Below are 17,764 nucleotides of genomic sequence, written 5' to 3'. Positions count from 1 at the left end.
TAACTCATGAATGGGAATTAAAAAAAAAAAGAACAAGTGATGTCAAACTAAGTACTTTAGCAGGCGTGTGCGTGTATGTGTGAACAAGAGAGGGAGGGTAGTCACCGGTCGAACGTCAGAGAACAACGGAGGACGTGATTGAACCCCGTCTGAGCAGAGGGTACCAGAGTGACTACTTATGAATCACCTCGTTAGGCACCCAAATGGCGAGAGAAAAGAGCTCTATATAACCAACAGACACGCTAAATGTTTACACAAACTATCCAAAATAGTCGCTATTAGTAGGTTCAATTAGGAGAAACATGTGCCGCGGTGTGTGTGCGTGCGTATGTGCAGCGTCCTGTCTCCATGGCAACACCGCTGTTGTCACCGCCTTGCGTGTTGTGCTGCCCAGCAAACGGTTTCTATAGCAACGAGCTGGCAACGGACGCCACTTCCGAGTTCTCCCGTCAGATGCTGAGCACATCGAATATTTTTGTTAAGACCGACTTAATAGTCATGGACTGCGCTTTTATTTTTTCCCCCCTCCTTAACCGGAACGTTGCGCAGTTGTAGTTTGTGTTACTGTAATAATTTCCTTGCTGTAGTTATGCAGACACGCGCCTAGCTAGGTGGCTAACAGGCAGAGCTAACCTAGCTCGAGGCTACTAGCAAGCTACTCCACTCAACTGTATTTACAGTCAAGCGCAGCTAAAACAACGAAAATAAAAATACAACGTCACTGTCAGATAGACAGACAGTTGTGCATTTTGTATAAAAAGGGAAGTATAACATCAATATGACACGCAGTCGTGTATTGAAAGCATTTTTATTGCTGAATTAATAATAGTTTGACAAGGTCTATTCTCCCCAGAGTGTAAGCCACGAGTGTTTTTGTTGTTTGTTTGCAAGTGGTGGTAGTCTAGACTCCAGGCAGGCCAAGCCAGGCCAGGCCAGGTTCAAACAGACCCAGCAGTGTTGTCTTAATTCCCCCTCCCTCCCTCCCTCCCCTGCTTTTGTTTTTCTTGCTTCCCTGTCTCTTAGCATACTTTCGGGAAGTTACTAGCCTGCGCCACGCTCACAAGGCCAACCCCATGGCTTGCCATTGGAAGGCTCGGCCCTGTTTGTCTGCTTTCCCTGCCCAAAATATGCGTTGCCATGCAACGGCTAGGCCTGTCCCACTTCACAGTGGTTTTGTTTACACCCATTCTGGCTCGAACAATATTACATAACCCCTCAAGGCATCCCCTCCCCACCTCTGCAAAAGAAATATGATCGTCCCGTGCTCTTCATCCAACCAAAATGTCCCATTCCCTCCTATTTTTTTCCCTCTCACACTGCTGTGTTCACTCAGCGTTTTTCATTAGCTGCACTCACTGCGGTTATGATCTTAGCATGAAGAAGACTGTTTACAAGAAAGCTGAACTTTGAAGTCAGCCTTTCATTAAATGTGCCATTGCGACATGATTTATCGAAGCTATAAATTCACAAGAACACGCCGCTTGTGTAATAGCCGACATTCTCCAGTTCGGCTTTATTTCCGTTTACGTACGTTCAAAAGGTTCAGTACATACGCGACTGTTCATATACGAGTAATTGTCAAGGGAGGGCTGGTTCGGCCGCGTAAAATCTTCCACTGTTGAGGAATCATAAATATAAGACATAATTATTTGCAGAGGGAAAAGTCATTGGGTTCATGTAACACGAATCGTCGTATTTCCCTTTCAGGGGAAAAAAATAACAAGCTATCTAGAACATCCATTGATCTATACATCTATATGTATCGCTCGCTTAATAGAGGCATTTTCCTTTTGCGTCTATTTTCCAAGGCCCACATGCTCAGGCCTTTCAGATTCCCACAGATGGTCCAGGATCACTCAGTAAGAACAGTTAAACCGCCAACAGATCCACACTGACTAACATAAGAACATTCCCATGGCCTGCTTTGGCGGCGGCGGCGTGTGTGCAAAGAAGCCGTTTGTATCACGCAGGCTTATTGGACTTTCCGGTTTTTCCCGTTCCCCGTTAAGGCACCCTGCTCTTCGTGCACTGTTGAGGTGAACCTGCTGGTGTTTATATGGCGTCACCCTAAAGCGGAGCTATGCTTAAAAATGAGAAGATTTACGACGAGGCATAGCGTGGTTGGAACATCAAAATGTGAATGCGTCATAGCTTTGGGCATGAGACCATTTTTGTTTGCCTGGTAGAGTATTAGATGTCTACTGATTGATTCGCTTGGATAGCTTTCAGTTCATCTCGGTGTGCTTTATTGTTCTCAGAGAGGAATAAGATAAAAGACTGGCAGGCCACTTTTTTGTGAAGCATTGAGTAAGAGGCACTGTATTACAGTAGAGTAGTAGGCCTAGGTGTTGATTCAATATGAGGCAAACGTTTTATTCCTATAATGCACATTTTAACTATATCAGTATGGTATCTGTTTTTTTTTTTTTCAAATTTGATTTCAATCTTTTACACATTTTTAACCATGCCCCCATTTTTGTGGAAAATACAAAGTAAAGATTTATCAGCCTTTATCAGAATTGTTTGGGTTGAAAAAAGTCTAATTACTACTATTTGTAAAATAGTCACCGTTATGCATAAAACTTATCTTTTCACAAAAAAGCTCGTTTTTTTGCATATTTCGGCCGAAAATACGTCACTGGGTTGAAACCAACCGATTTTCTACTGCAAACTACTAGAAAAATGGAATCAATTAGAAAGAAGAACAATAATTGATTTCATACATATCTTCTAATTATTCTATTATGTAACTCAAACTTTTTTTTATTACCACGCTGTTCTGAACTCAGTCTAATTATTTAAGTCATGTAAAATCATTTTAATTACAGCTACTTAGTAATTACCTAGTTGGCTCTATCACAAAGCACTTGAAAAGTTGGCGCTAGCTTCTCAGTTACAGGCACAATAGAGCTTCAAAACAATCAGTGTGGGTTCTTCTTCCTCGCTCTGATCGTCAGCAGTGAGGCGCAGTGAACGGCTCGGCTCTGCGTTACCATGCGCTGTCCGTGCATGGGAGTCAAACGCCTCAAGTCAAAATGCATTCAGTGGGTTTCAATGTTCCGCAGCCCTCATGAGTCAGACACAAGCAGCGCGTCAATTCTAGCCTACTTTTAAGCGTCTGGCCTCAAGCCCAAAAGAGAGGGAGGGAATGAGATCAGAGCTGGACACCAATTTCGGGTCACGGACTCACAGCCATCGAAGAAACCAAAATCTATTTTCCCCTATGACACGTCTTTGACAGCTGACATTCAGACCTGGCACGTTTGGGGGGGAAAATAAAAACACGACTGTCATGAGTGCAGCTCGTGACAGCGGGCAAGCACTCACTGGAAGCCCCCATAGCTACGTAGATGTGTGCTAAATATAATCCGGCCATCTGTAGCCTTCATTATTTACACCTGCGCGCCACCCTGATGGATTGTTTTCACTCATGCATTATGTAATTTTAGTCTCTTTTATTTTTAATGTTGACAAAAAGCAGCACAGTTGGACTTTTACTTTGTGCAAAACTACAATATGTTTGGGTTGGATTCATTTTGATGCTATCTTAGCTTGTAACAATGAGGACTGTTACGATACTATTATTGACATGGCAGTTAGTTAATCAATAATCATAATCATAATCAATTTGACATTATTGACTACCAATATTGTATGGTTTGGAAACAGCCTCAAACTTCATATAAGTTAGAGTGTCTAAACTTTTGACTGGTGGTCTTTTACTCTAAAAAGTAATCATCTCAAACTGATAATAAAATGATGCCTGGACCGTTAATAAATGTAACACGAAGATGATGACAAACAACAAAATATTCCAAATATAATAGGTCTCAGTGGGAACTGTTGCTTTGAAAGTGTCTCCCAAAACAGGTTGTCATTGGCCTACAGGAGGTTTGGAAGCACACTTGCGCACACGCAAACAAGTTGAGCTTGATGTGTTAATGAAGTCGGCGAGTGAATTTCAAGCTCGCCGCTGCTGCGGGGCGTTGAGCGAGCAAGCGCGGCTGACGCCAGCAGTTTGATATTTACTCAATGTCTGATGATATCATATCTGCCCCATCTGCGTAAATTGACGCATTTGGGGACACGGGAAACGTGCGTAATTATACAAAAGCTTATTTACAAAGGTTTACAATAGCACAGAGGTACCTTGAAATTCACGAATAATTAAAACGCATTGGGTGGAAGAAACAACCACCAAAAATCCTATTGTGATGTCAATGTCATATTCCATACGTACCCACCGTGGTACCTTTAAATACCCGAGCTGTGACGATGGCTCTGCTCATCAAATTTATGCGTGAGCAAGCTCAGTCTAAATTTGCAGACAAGAAGCCGTCTTACGCAATAGCACCAACCGCCCCCTGTCTTTACAATGGCATCGCTCTCACACTTTCCAGCAACCATCAGCAGCGCTCCCCAGATGCCACCCCCACACTATACACTACAATTCTACAAGGGCTATTCTTGCGGCGGCGGCCTCCGCCTCTGTGGCACAAGAATACCGGCCGTACCTTCGAGAACAGACGCCAAGCTCACTGTCAAAGCATCATGGCGTCCCACGGGACAGCTTTGAATGGAAGGCGGGTAAGGAAGCAGGTGGGGGGATGAAAAGACTCAACAACAGGAGGGACTCTCGTACTTTTGTGTGACGTGAGGGAGCTACGCTGGATAGGTAAAGTCTACACACCCCTGTTCAAATACCAGGTTTTTGTAATTAAAAAAAAGATCAAGATAAAGTTCTTAACTTTTACATTTTTTCCTCAGCCACGTGGTGAGACTGGTCAGCTATTAAAGACACTTATTGTTTTTGTTACGCTCTAGATCTTTTTATACTGATATTACAACTCATAATATTTCAGTTTTAAAATTTCTATTTACGTATTTTTTTTGAATGGGAATTTCAAGCTGGAATTTTTATATTTCTTTTCCTCCTCACTGCCACTGACCTCATAATGAAGACAAGGTCATGTGAGAGCAGCAAAGGATTTATTAATAGCAGCACATGTAGAGAGGACATTAAGTGTTTAAAAGGGTGGAGGATGCAAATTGTGCGACTCAGACACTAGAGAGAACAGGCTGATGCCGGCGCTGGTGGGGTGACGGGATGTAATGAGGGATGATGGAGGGAGTGAGGGTGTGTTGACGCTGTATGTGGCGTCAGTGTGATAAGAATAGCGTGGAACGTTGCTGAGACATCACCCTCACGTTCGCACCGAGACAAACAGTGCTCAGTTTGTGCGTGTGTGTCAGTCAGTTGGTGAGTTTATAGATATCAGCCAAGCTATGCTCTTGAGAACCTGATGAGCAAACTGTCGGGGTCGCGGTGGTGCTTGCTACGATAAGATGTGTGATTATAGCTACGTTGGGGATAAAAAGTCGACAACACACCCCCTTGTCCAAATGCCAAGTTTCTGTGAAATAAACAAATTAGACCATGATTATCATTTCAAAATGTTTCCCGCCTTGTGTGTGGTCTATACTGCATAATCCAATAGAGGGGAAAATAAATAAACAACTGATGTAGTGTAGTTGCATAAGTGTGCACACCCTCTCCTAAGTGGCGATGTGGCTGTGCTGAACACAGCCACATCCCCAGGGTGTGCACACTTTTGCAAACACATGATCACAGTTGTTACCTTTTACTTTCCTTGTCTAAAATATTTCTCGGATTATTAGTTTCAATCATGGTGAAAAAGGTTGCGAAATTATGATCTTGGTCTCATTTCTTGAGCAAAACAGGGGTGTGTAGACTTTTTATAACCAGTGTAGGGGCAAACATGAGACTTTTAAGACATACTGGAAATTTTCTTGACGTTCAGTGCATAGAAATGACTGGAAAAACACTTGCGTGGATGTGATAGTGTCAGTGTGTCAACTCAATGACGCTCTGCCGGATCCACACGGAGACGCTCGTCACACCAGCAGAAAGCGAATGAGCCACTGTGATGGACAAACAGTCCCACAGAGAATGAGATCACACCGAGGTTGACTTTGTTGGAGGAGACACGCAACTGATACTCACAGCATTGATGCCTCTGTCTTTCACCTCGCGGTTGTTCTCTGATTCATACAATGCTGAGGAAAGGAAAATGAGGAAATGAATTCTTCGAAAACACACAGAGACGTCCAAACCCATGAAGCCTTTGGAAAATATCACTGATGACTTATTGACTGTTCAGTCATACTAATTTAAGGTATGCTGACAACAGCACATTCTTGTTTGTCAAATTGAGTCTTTTTTCTCATTTGATAGAAATAAAAAATGTGTTACCAAAAAGTTTGCGCAGGCGGGTGATGCCGGCGACAAAGTCGTGGAAGGGCAGGTGAAGCTCTCCGGATGCGAAGCGCTCATACAGCAGCTGGACTACTTTATCGTCGCACTTCATCCCTGACACAGGGCAGAGAGAAGACGTGCAGCTGTACGTACTGTATACAAGTGTGTGTGTGTGTCAGTGTATGCATACCCATGGCTTGCAGAGCTGCAGAGAGTTCAAAAGGACTCATGGTGCCGGAAGAGTCCTCATCAAATTGGAAAAAGATGGTCTATAAAAAAAACGAAAAAAAAAACAATAATAAAGACTTTGCTTGCCTTGTATTTATTACATTTATTATTAGATTAAACGGGATTAGTTGCGTACTTCCAAAAGGGATTTTTCTTTTTTTTCTTTTTCCGAACAGTAATTCAGAAATATCTTTTCTTTATCAACAATGAAATTGTTACCTGCAAATGGCGTAGCTCTGACAGCAAAGCTTCTGTTTGCTGACGGTTCAAACTGGCTCTTCCTTTAGTCTTATAAGCACAGTTAAGACCATCTCAACAGAAGAAAGGAGGACAATTAAGGGCAAAAATGATGACCGTATGAGTCGTTTATCCCGAAATATCTGCTGGCGACCAGCCCAACTTGTCCAAGGTGCACAAAGTTACCTGCTCACCTTGCTGAGGTTAAGTGCTGCTGATGTGTGGCGGGGAGGATGATAATGGTGTTACATGAATGCTTCAAAAGCTTCAAGAAGAAAGAGAAGACCCAAGAGGTGATTGCAGGTGATACAATTTGGAGCACAATGGCATTGTATGAAGCCACTTCCTGCATCTTAGCTTCCCTCCATCACAGAGAAGCGAGACGGTTGCCAGGGGGAACGTGCGTGTCCTCACCTAGCCGTGAACGGGTGCTTTTGTGTGACCATTGCGGTTATTAATAGTATGCAGACAAAGAACTTTTCCTGGAGCGTGTGTGCGTGTGTGTGAGCCACCATGAAGGGCACTTTGGTGGAGTTTGGGGCCAAAACGGAAACTGTGAAAGTAATTTGGATGAGGCCAGGATATAATGGCATCACTGGGTGAAAAGGATACGTCCTCTCCAAAAATAAGCTGCCTGCACGTCTCCAACGGCAGGTGGTAATCTTTGTCCAGGACTGACGAGGACAGGAAAAGGGGGAAAAAAATTATTAGTGAGGTGAGGGCAAGTCTGGCCACAGTTACGACTCTGAAATAAGCTTGGGTTACGCCATCGGGTAGGAAGTGATGAGCTTCCGTCTAGACTGGTGACCTCTGTGACTTTCTGAGACATTTGAACGTTGCGATTTTGTCTCCACCTAGTGGCGACTGAGGGTGAAACAGCTGGTGGCAAAAACCAAAAGGTCACCTGAGTTGAAAAGTGTCTTCAGCTCCCTGGGGCTCAGCCTGTCATCCTAAATGACAAAAACGTATTATTATTATGATGGGATATTTTGCGATATGACATATTAGGGAACATTTATGATCACCATCTAATCGATACTTACTGGTCCAGCCTCTTCATCAAAAGTCCTCAGAACTCTCATTTTATCCTCTGGTGTAAGAGGGGCAGCCATCGCCTGTTTAAAAGAAACTATGAATTTGTTGCGGACGGGTCATTCGAAGTTAAAAATGTTCTCACCGGGAGATAGCTTGAGGTGCATGTAAAATCCTGAGTTCTGAAATGTAACACACAAAAACAGAGTCAATAATATCTTTGTGGAATCATCCAAGTCCTGGAAATCCCCAAATATTAAACTGAGGCAACTGAATCTCTAAAATCTTAAGTCACAATTTTTGGATGGAATTTCCATCGTCCAACTTTTAGCGTTCGCTATGTCACCCCAAACTGTTGGCGGTTTTGGAGAAGATGCGGACAAAGAACTCTCCGGGCTGGTTGGGTCGATAGGTGGACGCCACGAGGACGTAGTGACCGGGCTCCAGGTGCATTTTCCTCCACACAGCCCTGCAAGACATTGGCAGATGCTGTAAATATTCAAGACGGTTCAATAAATGTTCCACATACTGGAGGTCAACACATTCCAACGTGTAACCATTTTACCTTTGAGCCCTGTATTTCCCAGAACGACCAACTGGACGATTTTTCAAGAAGAAGTTGCGGTCCAGACACATACCGTAAAGCTGTATGGAATGATACATCTAATTCAATTACATCTCAGCAAAAAAAAAAAAAAAAAAGAAAAAATCTTCTCCAACCAACCTCAGAGGGAACCTGAAATAAATAAATAAATAAATTGTGAGTTCCCACAGTGAAAGTCGGATGTAAAAAGGATGTGAATGAGGACCTTGTAGATGTGGAAGCCCATATAGAGGAAGTGGACTTGATTCTTGCGCCTGCGGTTTTTCTGCAGGATTTCCACCAGCACCGTGCACTTCTTGGCTTTTATCTTCTGCTTCTCTGTCTTCATGCCATTGTTCGGCCCGCTCTCCTCCTCTTCGTCGCAGTCTTCCTCATCCTCCTCGTCATCCTCATCCGGCTGATCCTGCTCCGTGAGAATCAGCTCAAACTGAGGGTTCTTCCAAAAGGAGCCTGGAAGCAGGCATCGGTGAAGCAACTCATGTAGACCGACAATCTCAAAGCGTCAATGTACCAAAATGCGCAACACTTTTGATAGAGCACATACGGTTGTATTTTCGGCTTCCGCCGGCCGAGCTCCCTTTCAGCCAAAATCCTTCATGCTCGTTGATGGTCCATTTAGACCCGGAGGAGGAGCTAATGGGCTCCACTATTTTTCCCTCCACAAGGTTGTCAGGATTGATACTGCAGAGCTCCGCAAAGTCAAACTTCTTGCAAAAATCATCAGCGCTCATCCTAGTGCAGATAAAAAATACAGTAAGAGAGGATGAGGCTATTCTAGTCTTGAGTTCGGTTTCGATCGGTTTCTCATGCTCACCAGAACTCGCCATCTTCCCTACGTTTCATTTCGAGCCTCTCTTTCTCCTCTCTGGATATGTCATGCCATTCTTTGCTTCTGCAGCCGCACACAAGGAGAGAAGCTCAATATGTAGTCAGAGAACATGTAAAAATACGCTGAAAGGTTTTGAAAACATGATCCAATCGAAAATACTGCAATGTCAATTTGAATACGATTACTTGCTCAAACACAAACATGCCCTCACTTGTCACTCCAAGGTCCACGGTACTCAACAAAGCCCCATGGATTCCTCAGCTTAAGAAGCAAAACCTCATCTGCCTCATGCTTGACCTGAAAACATGAAAAATCAACATTGAGGATGATTGAGATGATGAAATGATCTGATTTGATCATGTGATGCTATTATTAGAGGTCAGGTTGCATGCGTTGACATCTTGTGATACTTTCCTGGTCGGTGTCAGTGATGGCGTAGGCGTGGCCCTTTATCAGCCCATCCGCGTTTACTTTACTAACTTCCTTGTAGCTGTTGGCCTGTGGAGAGAAAAAAATAAAAATAAAAAATAAATAAATAAATCCATTGGCATGTAAACTTGCATGTCCCGACATCTCCCATGTACCTGAATAAAGCAGCTGAGCAAACTGCCTCGGGCGAGGGCGGCCGTCAGCAACCTCCAGAAGACGCGAGGCGTGTGCGAGGAGACGGGCAGAGAGTACGCGATGCCTCCCGTGAAATCCTCCATCCCCTCCGAAATATTGCCGCCCCTTAGACATCCGTACGATCCCATCAACCTGCCAGCGAGCGAGAATCAGATAATGGAAGGGGGCGGGGCCACGTCAAAGCTGATGAACGATGACACCGACTTGGCGTAGGCCTTCTCCACCAGGGCGCTCCAGTACTCGTTGCGGGTGTGAGAGTAGCTGAAGAGGAGACGGCCTTCTCGCACTGGCAGCCTGTCATCCACGACCACCTCCACCCACTCGCCATACTGCCAGAACTAGACGGGACACGATGACAATTTTGGTAAAGCCACATGAAGTCGACGGACAATTTGTCTTCGTGGGCCACATAAAAGTGGACGTGGAGGGCCGGATCTGGTCCCCGGGCCTTGAGTTTGACACCAGTGATTTAGGATGAATCACGCAGGAAGTGGAGTGAAAAGACATCAGACCGAATACACACCAACAGACATCAGCATTTATATTTAGTCTCATTGTATTGTTAAATTTCACAAATCTGACAGTGGAAAAATGGGCTGGTAGGGAGTTAAGTGATGAAACGCACAGTTCTCGTTTTTTTTTTATTTTTTAAATGCAGCACTTCCAAAGGCACTAAGTGCTTGTGACGCAGGGTGTGTTCTTGACAGGCCTGCAGCTGTGTGTGTGTGTGTGTTGTCAGTGGCTATTCACTACCTGCACGCCCAGCCTGCTCTGAACTCACCATGACAGCGCAAAATGAATTTACAGTCCCTCCGTCCTGCAAGTTAAGTCATGTCGCGTTCTCGTTAGAAAGGCCTCTGCCCTCCGGGGAAAAACACACCACCAAACAGCTAGTACCACTAAATTCTTCAACAATCTTTGATAGGAATGTGCCTCATCGTCGAGCATTACCAGTCCTTTTTTTTTTTTTTAATCCAAAGTAATTCATACCTATAGTGGCTACAGATTATAAGAGTGTGAAGGAGGCACATAAGCGTCAGCTGCAATTAATATGCATTTGTAGTATGCAAATACTGTATTTTTCATCATATAATTAAAAAAGATATTTGTCAGAATAAAGCAGCTGCAAAAATGAATCGACAAGTAATCGATTATCAAACTAATCAATATTTTATAAATAATATTTTATTCATTGATTTCTTTCCCCCAAATCCTCTTAATGTTTTATAGCCATTCCTGAAAACAGACAGATTATCTTCAGATGAGCATTATCCACTTACTGTACCACTCACCCTGAAATGAAAGATACCGGCATAAGACTTGGACAGGCTTTGGTTGGGCGGTACCACCTTGACAAAGAGTTTGGGGTGCATGGTGAGACAGGAAAGCGCTGCCAGCAGCCAGCAGTTACCTGGGGACACAAGGCAGAAAATGTGTCCATCAGCCAAACCGTGTTATTGTAGTGCAACAGGAAATTATTGCAAATAACTGGCATCTCCATGGCGCGCACTTCCTGTTATTGTCAATCCGTGGTTACAAAACCAAAATATGTCATAAAGTCACATTACACGCCAAGAGAAAACATCTGGTCCACGTTGTTTTTCGGTCTACATGAAAGCTTTTACTTTTGGTGGTGCGGTGTAAAAAAAAAAAAAAAAAAGTGGGAATGCAGGGCCCCTCACGCTAGGGTTTCATCTTCCAGAAGGTATTTTCCTTAACAAGGACGTTTAGATCATTCGTAAAATACTCACCTAGCTGACCTTGACAGATGTCAGTGGTGCCGATGGTGCCCTCCACAAAGACAGCATTCCCACTGATGTCCTTCAGGGAGGGACCGAAAAGAGGACAGCGTGAACAAACAAAGTCGCTGAATGACTCAATAAAGAACATTGCGCAACATTTAGACTCCGAGGACAATTCTTTAGGTACAGCTGCATGGAAGAAATACACCTCGAGAGACCAAAATGCTCATTTTTGATTGACACTCTCATTTATTAACATTCTCTGTCAGCAGACAATTAGAATATACATACCAAAAAGTGTTTTGTTAATAATATATCATATAATATAATATAATATAATAAATACAAATGTGCCTGGCCTACCTTGGGTCTCTTCCACTTGATGGCCTTTTTGGGGTCGTCATCCTCTGGCATGCTGATGGACTTCTGCTCGGCCGAAAAGCTCTGATCAGAGAACATCTCGCCAGACTTGAGGCACTTCTCTGAGAGACTGTTAAAGTCCTGATCTTTAAACTTGATGGGGTTCTTGAAAGAACCTAACGGCGCCTCCATGCTGTCCATGGCTGTCAGTTAAGTGGACAAGCGCTGGAATCAGCTGAGAGTTTTGAAAACACACAGCGCACACCCGGAAAGAGAAGGGGAAGAAGAAAAAAAAAAATAGAGGAAGCATGCAGCACCTCCTCACTGCTGCCCCAGCCCGGGAAGGTATGCGGATTGCCGGGGGGCGATGGAGAGCTGGAGTCGGTGATGACACGGTGCCAGGAGCCTCTTTCATTTATTCTCGTCATTTTAGCCTGAAACAAATGTATACTCAAAAGTTGACATCAACTCAAAAAATTCTAGTACCTGAACTGACAAACTTTCTTTGCCTTTTTTTTTTTTTTTTTAAATCCTTATTTACAATTTCTGTAACATTTGCAGTATTGGTTTTTTCTCTTTTTCTTTTGTGAATTGTATTTTGAGATTAGGAAAGCAGGCTGTCCGTTTCCACTACCAGCCACTAGATGGGAGTATTGTCCAACTACACTTACCATGAACCTTGCTGTCAATGATGGCGGTGGTAAAACCATGAATGAGACAAGTATGTAAATATCGAACCTTTGAATAAACAAGCTCAATTCGGACCTCCCACTACAAGCACATAAGACAACAGGTTCAGGTGTTCCTAATGTTATGGTCAGATAGACAACCATCGCTTATGGCACAAAGATATTGTTACTGGGATCTCCTTTCAAGAATAGAAAGAAAATGCAGATAACTTGTTGCCAAACTTCACTCATTATCTAGTTGCCGGACGATGTCATCACTAGTTTTGTCCGAACAAATCAGAAAGGCCTCACTATAAAACGCTTGCTCTTCATCCAGTTTGAAGTGGACGTCCAATTACCATCACCTTTGCCCTCCTCCCCCCTTATATGGATGCTATTCATGATCTCGAGTTGGATATCCATCTCCGAGAGCCCGTGGCCCCGCTGCGCTGTCTCTCCATCACACGCCTGATTACACCGCAAACGTGAGACTGACCGGGACGAAACAAACAAGAAGAATAGCGACACGGATCCGCCTAATGGTCACCATTTAAATCCATTCACGGGCTCTCCATTGTGTCCGTATGCTCTTTGAGGCCCCCCGATTATAGGAAGGCTTCGGTGACAAAGGTCAGAGGGCTGAGCAGACACTCCCACACCTCCGTGACCCGCTCTGATCCCACGACCCCGACACCAGGAGCCTTCGGGCCCCGCTCGCTCTCAGCGCTGGTTAACCGGCTTTGTCCCGGCCCGTTTTATGCCGCATCACTCACGGGCGTATCAGCCCAAATAGTTCAAGAGACGCTAATTAGCTTCGGTCACACCCAGGAAAAATGACTGGAATATAGTGGCAAATTTTTGTGCCTAGTTAAAATGCGCCGAGCATCTGACAGTTCCTGCCCAAGAGGAATCTTTCCAGGAGTCAGTGAGGTGGCGCTAGGAAAGTGTGCTAGCAGCGGAAATTAGGATTTATATCTTTTGTGACACCAATCCGTGACATCATAATCATGCTACACACAAATAAATGTAAACAAACAAATAGTTGAACCTTTTAGAGGTCTGCCAAGGTCGGCAGGGGGCGGGGCATCTGGCTGCTGTTTTGTAGACACGACAGCCAACGTATGTGGAACAGAATGCAACGCATGAAAAATATGCTCTCTCGTCACAGGATCAAACTACCACCTTCTGACCTCATGGTGCACGTTATCTGGGACAAACCTCTGACCTCTACGTGTGTGTGTGTGTGTATATGACCGTTCACGTAGGTGAGCGTGCGAGTGTAGGGGCGGGGGGAGGTATTGGCCTGCCCGGGGCGTATTTTCGGATCCAGTTTTCTGGCATTTTTCTTCCGGTCTGGGTAGGGCATGTAAAAAAAAAAAAATGACTGACCTGAATGTAAAGGAGTGTCTGTGTGAGCGCAAGTGTCAAGGTGGGTCACCAGGTGCAGCCATGTGAGTTATCGAGGAGGACAAAGTACTCCGACTTTACTTTGCAAAATGTTGTCGAGTCTGCGTTGTTTGTCTGAATCTCTCACCATATATACAAGTTACAAAATAAATGCTAATTCCAACGAGCCAGTAATGTGTGTCTGTGCTGGTATTCTTCGCGTCAAACTGTTTTGTGTGTGTGTGTGTGTGTGTATTAAAGGGGTGGTCAGAACCTGGTTTTTTTTACATTTTTGCCTAATTTGACGAGAAGTAAATTTTCATAACTGTACATTTAGAGAAAACAACTAGCAAAAAAACTGAGATAGTAATGGACACAATCATTCACTTTAGGATATCCGTCAAATCAGCCTTGAAATCTCCCCTCCAACTCGTAACAGGCCAAACTGGTGATATTTAACCCCCGCCATAACAACCTCCCCCCCCCCCCGCTTGTGTTGAAGAAGCGCTCGGCATTGATGAATGGCTGCCCGTGTCGTTTCTCACCTCACTCTCACTGAGAAGGTGAGGGCAAGCGGGTGTAATTCCAGCGTTCAGGTTTCACTCTGCGGTCACCCGGGGGGTGCAACAGGGAGAACATAAAGAGCTGCGAGAGATTCCTGCGGTCGGTCCGATGGCTCCCCAACGCATCCTTTCTCTTGCGTTGATGATATCACTCTGACCCCCCCCCCCCCCCCCCCCCCTTACGCCACCGCCACTCTTAACTTTAATGTGCGGTGGGTAAACAGAACAAGGGGCCTGCAGAGATGATTGGAGACTCCACACAGTGCAAGAGAAAAGTAATTAAAACTCCCAGTTAATTGGCTTTTTCTATGATAAAGCACAATCTCCTCATGCATAAGTGAGAGCCTCTTATGGCCACGAGCCAGGCCCGCAGGAAAGTAAACATACAGCTCACGCATTCCCTTTGTTGTGCAAGTTTTACCGCTAATCATCTTAAATTTAATCGGAATTACAGAGCTCCACCACTCGTGCCAGAAAAGTGCACATGTGTGTGTGTGTGTGTGTGACTGACTTGCCATGAGGCAGCTGTGATCACTTCACTTTTCAGCGCTGGACAGGTTAGCGTACTTGACGGCTTTATGGGTGCTACTGCATGACACTGTGCCTTTGAATAGTGCATTGTGAGTCAAACAGTGCTTCTTTGTGACCACTTTTCACATGTCATTGCTATCTTGGATTTGCAGCTGAAATTATGAATGGTGGAGTACCCCAAGGCTTGCCTCTAGCTCCCATTTTTGTTTTGCATGGGGTGTTTGTGGTGCCATTTTAAGAGGCCACAAGACACCAGCGCATGTTGTGTGCTACTGTAAGGTCAACAAACTGTATTCATTTCATCTTTATTTAGCACAAAGTAGCTAATATTAATTCCACCAATTGAAAGAATGTTAGGTCATGACATCATTTTTCAAGCTGATCACGTCGCTTGCCGATGCCATAAAAAACTGTTGGCGTGTTTTTGTTTTGTTGTTCATGACTCCATATTGTTTTCAACATACTCTTAATATTGCCGTTTCAGAAATAATAAAAATTCAGTGAAATATTTAAGGGCCTGGCCTAAAAGGGACACGGGTCATTAGCGGTAAAACTAACCCAATCTGCTCAAAATCTACAGCGACCAAGCAAGTAACAAGGACAACTCAGCATTTTCTAATGTGCAGAGCTGAGTGGTTTCCATCTTTTTCCTCTTCTTGAAAAAAAAAAAACAGACTAAATGATTTTTCTTTTATGCTTTTTTTCTTAAGGCCAGAAGGGTGGTATTTGAAATTGTTTTTCTCTCCAAAATTCCACATTTAAATGATCATCCTCCAGGAGGTACGATTACATCATTTTTTTTTCTTTTTTTGCTGAGGGCTGTATAATAGCGCACTGTTTCACACTGAGAAGGTTCTTTCATGGATATTCACGTTGCCTTATTTATCTACAAGATCCCTTCCTTAAAACAGCTGGTTTTAAAATTTTAACCGAACCACAAAGTTGCATCATTGTGAACCAACTTTGGATTGTTAAAAAAAAAGAAAATTATAATAATAAAAACATTATGCAACAAAATGCTACCTCCAACCTCCCGGTTCGACCGCGCATTTTAAAGGCTGTCGAAATATGTGGTATGATTATCGTACTGGGTGTGTGTGTGGCTCTAAGAAGTCAAAGTTCACCTCACTTGAGTTGAAGTCAGGCAACTGGTCAGAAAACACACCTTTCGCCTTCGCCTCGTGATTGGCCGGCGATTGCAGAGAGGTGTGTGCTGCGAAGAAAGACAAAGGGCAGTTAGGGCATTTTACTGGAAAACATATCAGGCCGAACAGGCTGCAGGTTTTCGCCCGTATCGCCTTACCTTACATAATTGGGCTGGTGCAAGTGCCAAATGGCGGCGCCTCCGGGGCAGGGAGGGCAGAGTTTACCGGAGGGAGACGTGGAGGATGTTACCTGTCACCTGGACGTCGCCACTCCTCCTTATTTTCTGTCTCTGTGGAGCAAAAACGGAAAAACTGACTCATGGAAGTCAGAGGCCTCTGTCTTCATTTCCACTTTATTCTCCATAACACAATGGTAATTGGTACGAGTGGGCGTGTGTACATCTGGTGCAATAACCCCCCCCCCCCCCCCTCCCAACCTCAATCCTGCTCGTCCTCATATGCCCAGCCCCCCACCTTGTTGAAAGCTCATTAAAAGACCTGCTGTTAATGAGCTAGAGGGATCATAGAACTTCATTTTCATCAGGAGGAGGGGCCGGGTGGGGTTTGGGCCCGAGATGCTGGTGCAGAGGTTTTTATGTCCTTAAAATAGAGTCAGCAATTATCCCAACCCCTTGACACTCCCCATTCACCCTGATCTGCCTCCCAACATGCCCGCAAACAATAACCAAACTGCCCTGGCACCCCCCCCCCCCCCTCCTCAATTTTCCATCCTGAGAATTTTGAGCCGCCCGTATCCCATCAGCAGCAGCCATCTCGCTACCTGCAGGAGGACACACACACACGCACGCGCACACACACAGGCCACTAAAAATGCATGACAACGTCTCGACACAAAGGCAGGAACATCACAAGGATGTAAACAAGGAGCGAGGGTCCCTAACCCAAACGCTTGCATTAAAAATTAATAAGTCGGCGTTGACTGGGTTCCTCCAAGGAAAACAGCCCGCGCTGACTGAGAAAACACTACGGCGAGAGCAGGCGCTTTAAAAATACTTTCAAAAGCTTTCTTGCAAGTCCCAAACTGCAAGCCCAAAAAAGAAAAAAAAAATGTAACCGAGAACGACGCTGAGTAGAACAAAGACAGTCAACAAGAGCAGAAAAAGAGATTTTGTGGAGGGGCCGATTTTGTCTTTGTTTATGCCTCGGTAGGGTAGCGTTCTACTTTCAGGTTTACAAGCGTGACTTTAAAAGGGCTTGGATGTAACATTTTTGGTTTCTGGAAAATAGCTATATAGTGATTCAAATAGGAAAAAAACAAACAATTAATTTGTTCAAACAGAAGTTAAAAACACAATTTATGTTTCGCATTTTTAGGGATCAGACTACTTCCTGGTTCGCAGAGGATAAAACGATGGGACTGCAATGTTTTTATCAGTGAGGTTTCACTGTTACTAAAATACAAATCTAGAAAAAAATATTCCTATAGAAGTTAAAACATAACTGAACAAAAAAAAAAAAAAAAATGGAGAGCCGTATTTAACCATTTGCTAGCAGGCTAATTCCTGGTTGACAAAACG

The 17,764-nt window shown here is 44.2% G+C and overlaps 1 protein-coding gene across 1 annotated transcript; it reads right to left on the bottom strand.

The window, feature by feature from the left end:
• Positions 1–4,970: 4,970 nt before the first annotated feature.
• Positions 4,971–12,263, bottom strand: capn12 (calpain 12). Its single transcript, XM_037267118.1, has 22 exons — positions 11,937–12,263; positions 11,583–11,652; positions 11,124–11,242; positions 10,036–10,169; positions 9,792–9,963; positions 9,622–9,705; positions 9,419–9,504; positions 9,193–9,270; positions 8,923–9,110; positions 8,584–8,828; positions 8,499–8,510; positions 8,340–8,419; positions 8,121–8,243; positions 7,920–7,956; positions 7,786–7,857; positions 7,647–7,692; positions 7,355–7,416; positions 6,725–6,793; positions 6,468–6,546; positions 6,275–6,391; positions 6,026–6,078; positions 4,971–5,943 (listed from the first exon to the last, which is right to left on the bottom strand). The coding sequence occupies exons 1-22, from the start codon at positions 12,132–12,134 to the stop codon at positions 5,917–5,919; spliced, it is 2,151 nt and encodes a 716-aa protein (XP_037123013.1). The 5' UTR covers positions 12,135–12,263; the 3' UTR covers positions 4,971–5,916.
• Between the last annotated feature and the right edge of the window lie 5,501 nt (positions 12,264–17,764).

The sequence above is a fragment of the Syngnathus acus genome, chromosome 13 (genome assembly GCF_901709675.1).
Source record: "Syngnathus acus chromosome 13, fSynAcu1.2, whole genome shotgun sequence".
NCBI classification, from domain to species: domain Eukaryota; kingdom Metazoa; phylum Chordata; class Actinopteri; order Syngnathiformes; family Syngnathidae; genus Syngnathus; species Syngnathus acus.
Note: the sequence above shows the minus strand (reverse complement) of the source record. Positions and strands in the feature narration are given on the sequence as shown.

What these genes read in the sequence shown, in the direction of transcription:
- capn12 (XM_037267118.1), bottom strand. Translation starts at nt 12,134, where the DNA reads ATGGACAGCATGGAGGCGCCGTTAGGTTCTTTCAAGAACCCCATCAAG. An exon ending in GAAGACACTTTTCAACTCAG is followed by an intron (nt 7,417 to 7,646) that starts GTGACCTTTTGG and finishes TGTCCTCGTCAG; the next exon opens with TCCTGGACAAAGATTACCAC. An exon ending in CCGCCTGCGCAAACTTTTTG is followed by an intron (nt 6,079 to 6,274) that starts GTAACACATTTT and finishes TCCTTTCCTCAG; the next exon opens with CATTGTATGAATCAGAGAAC.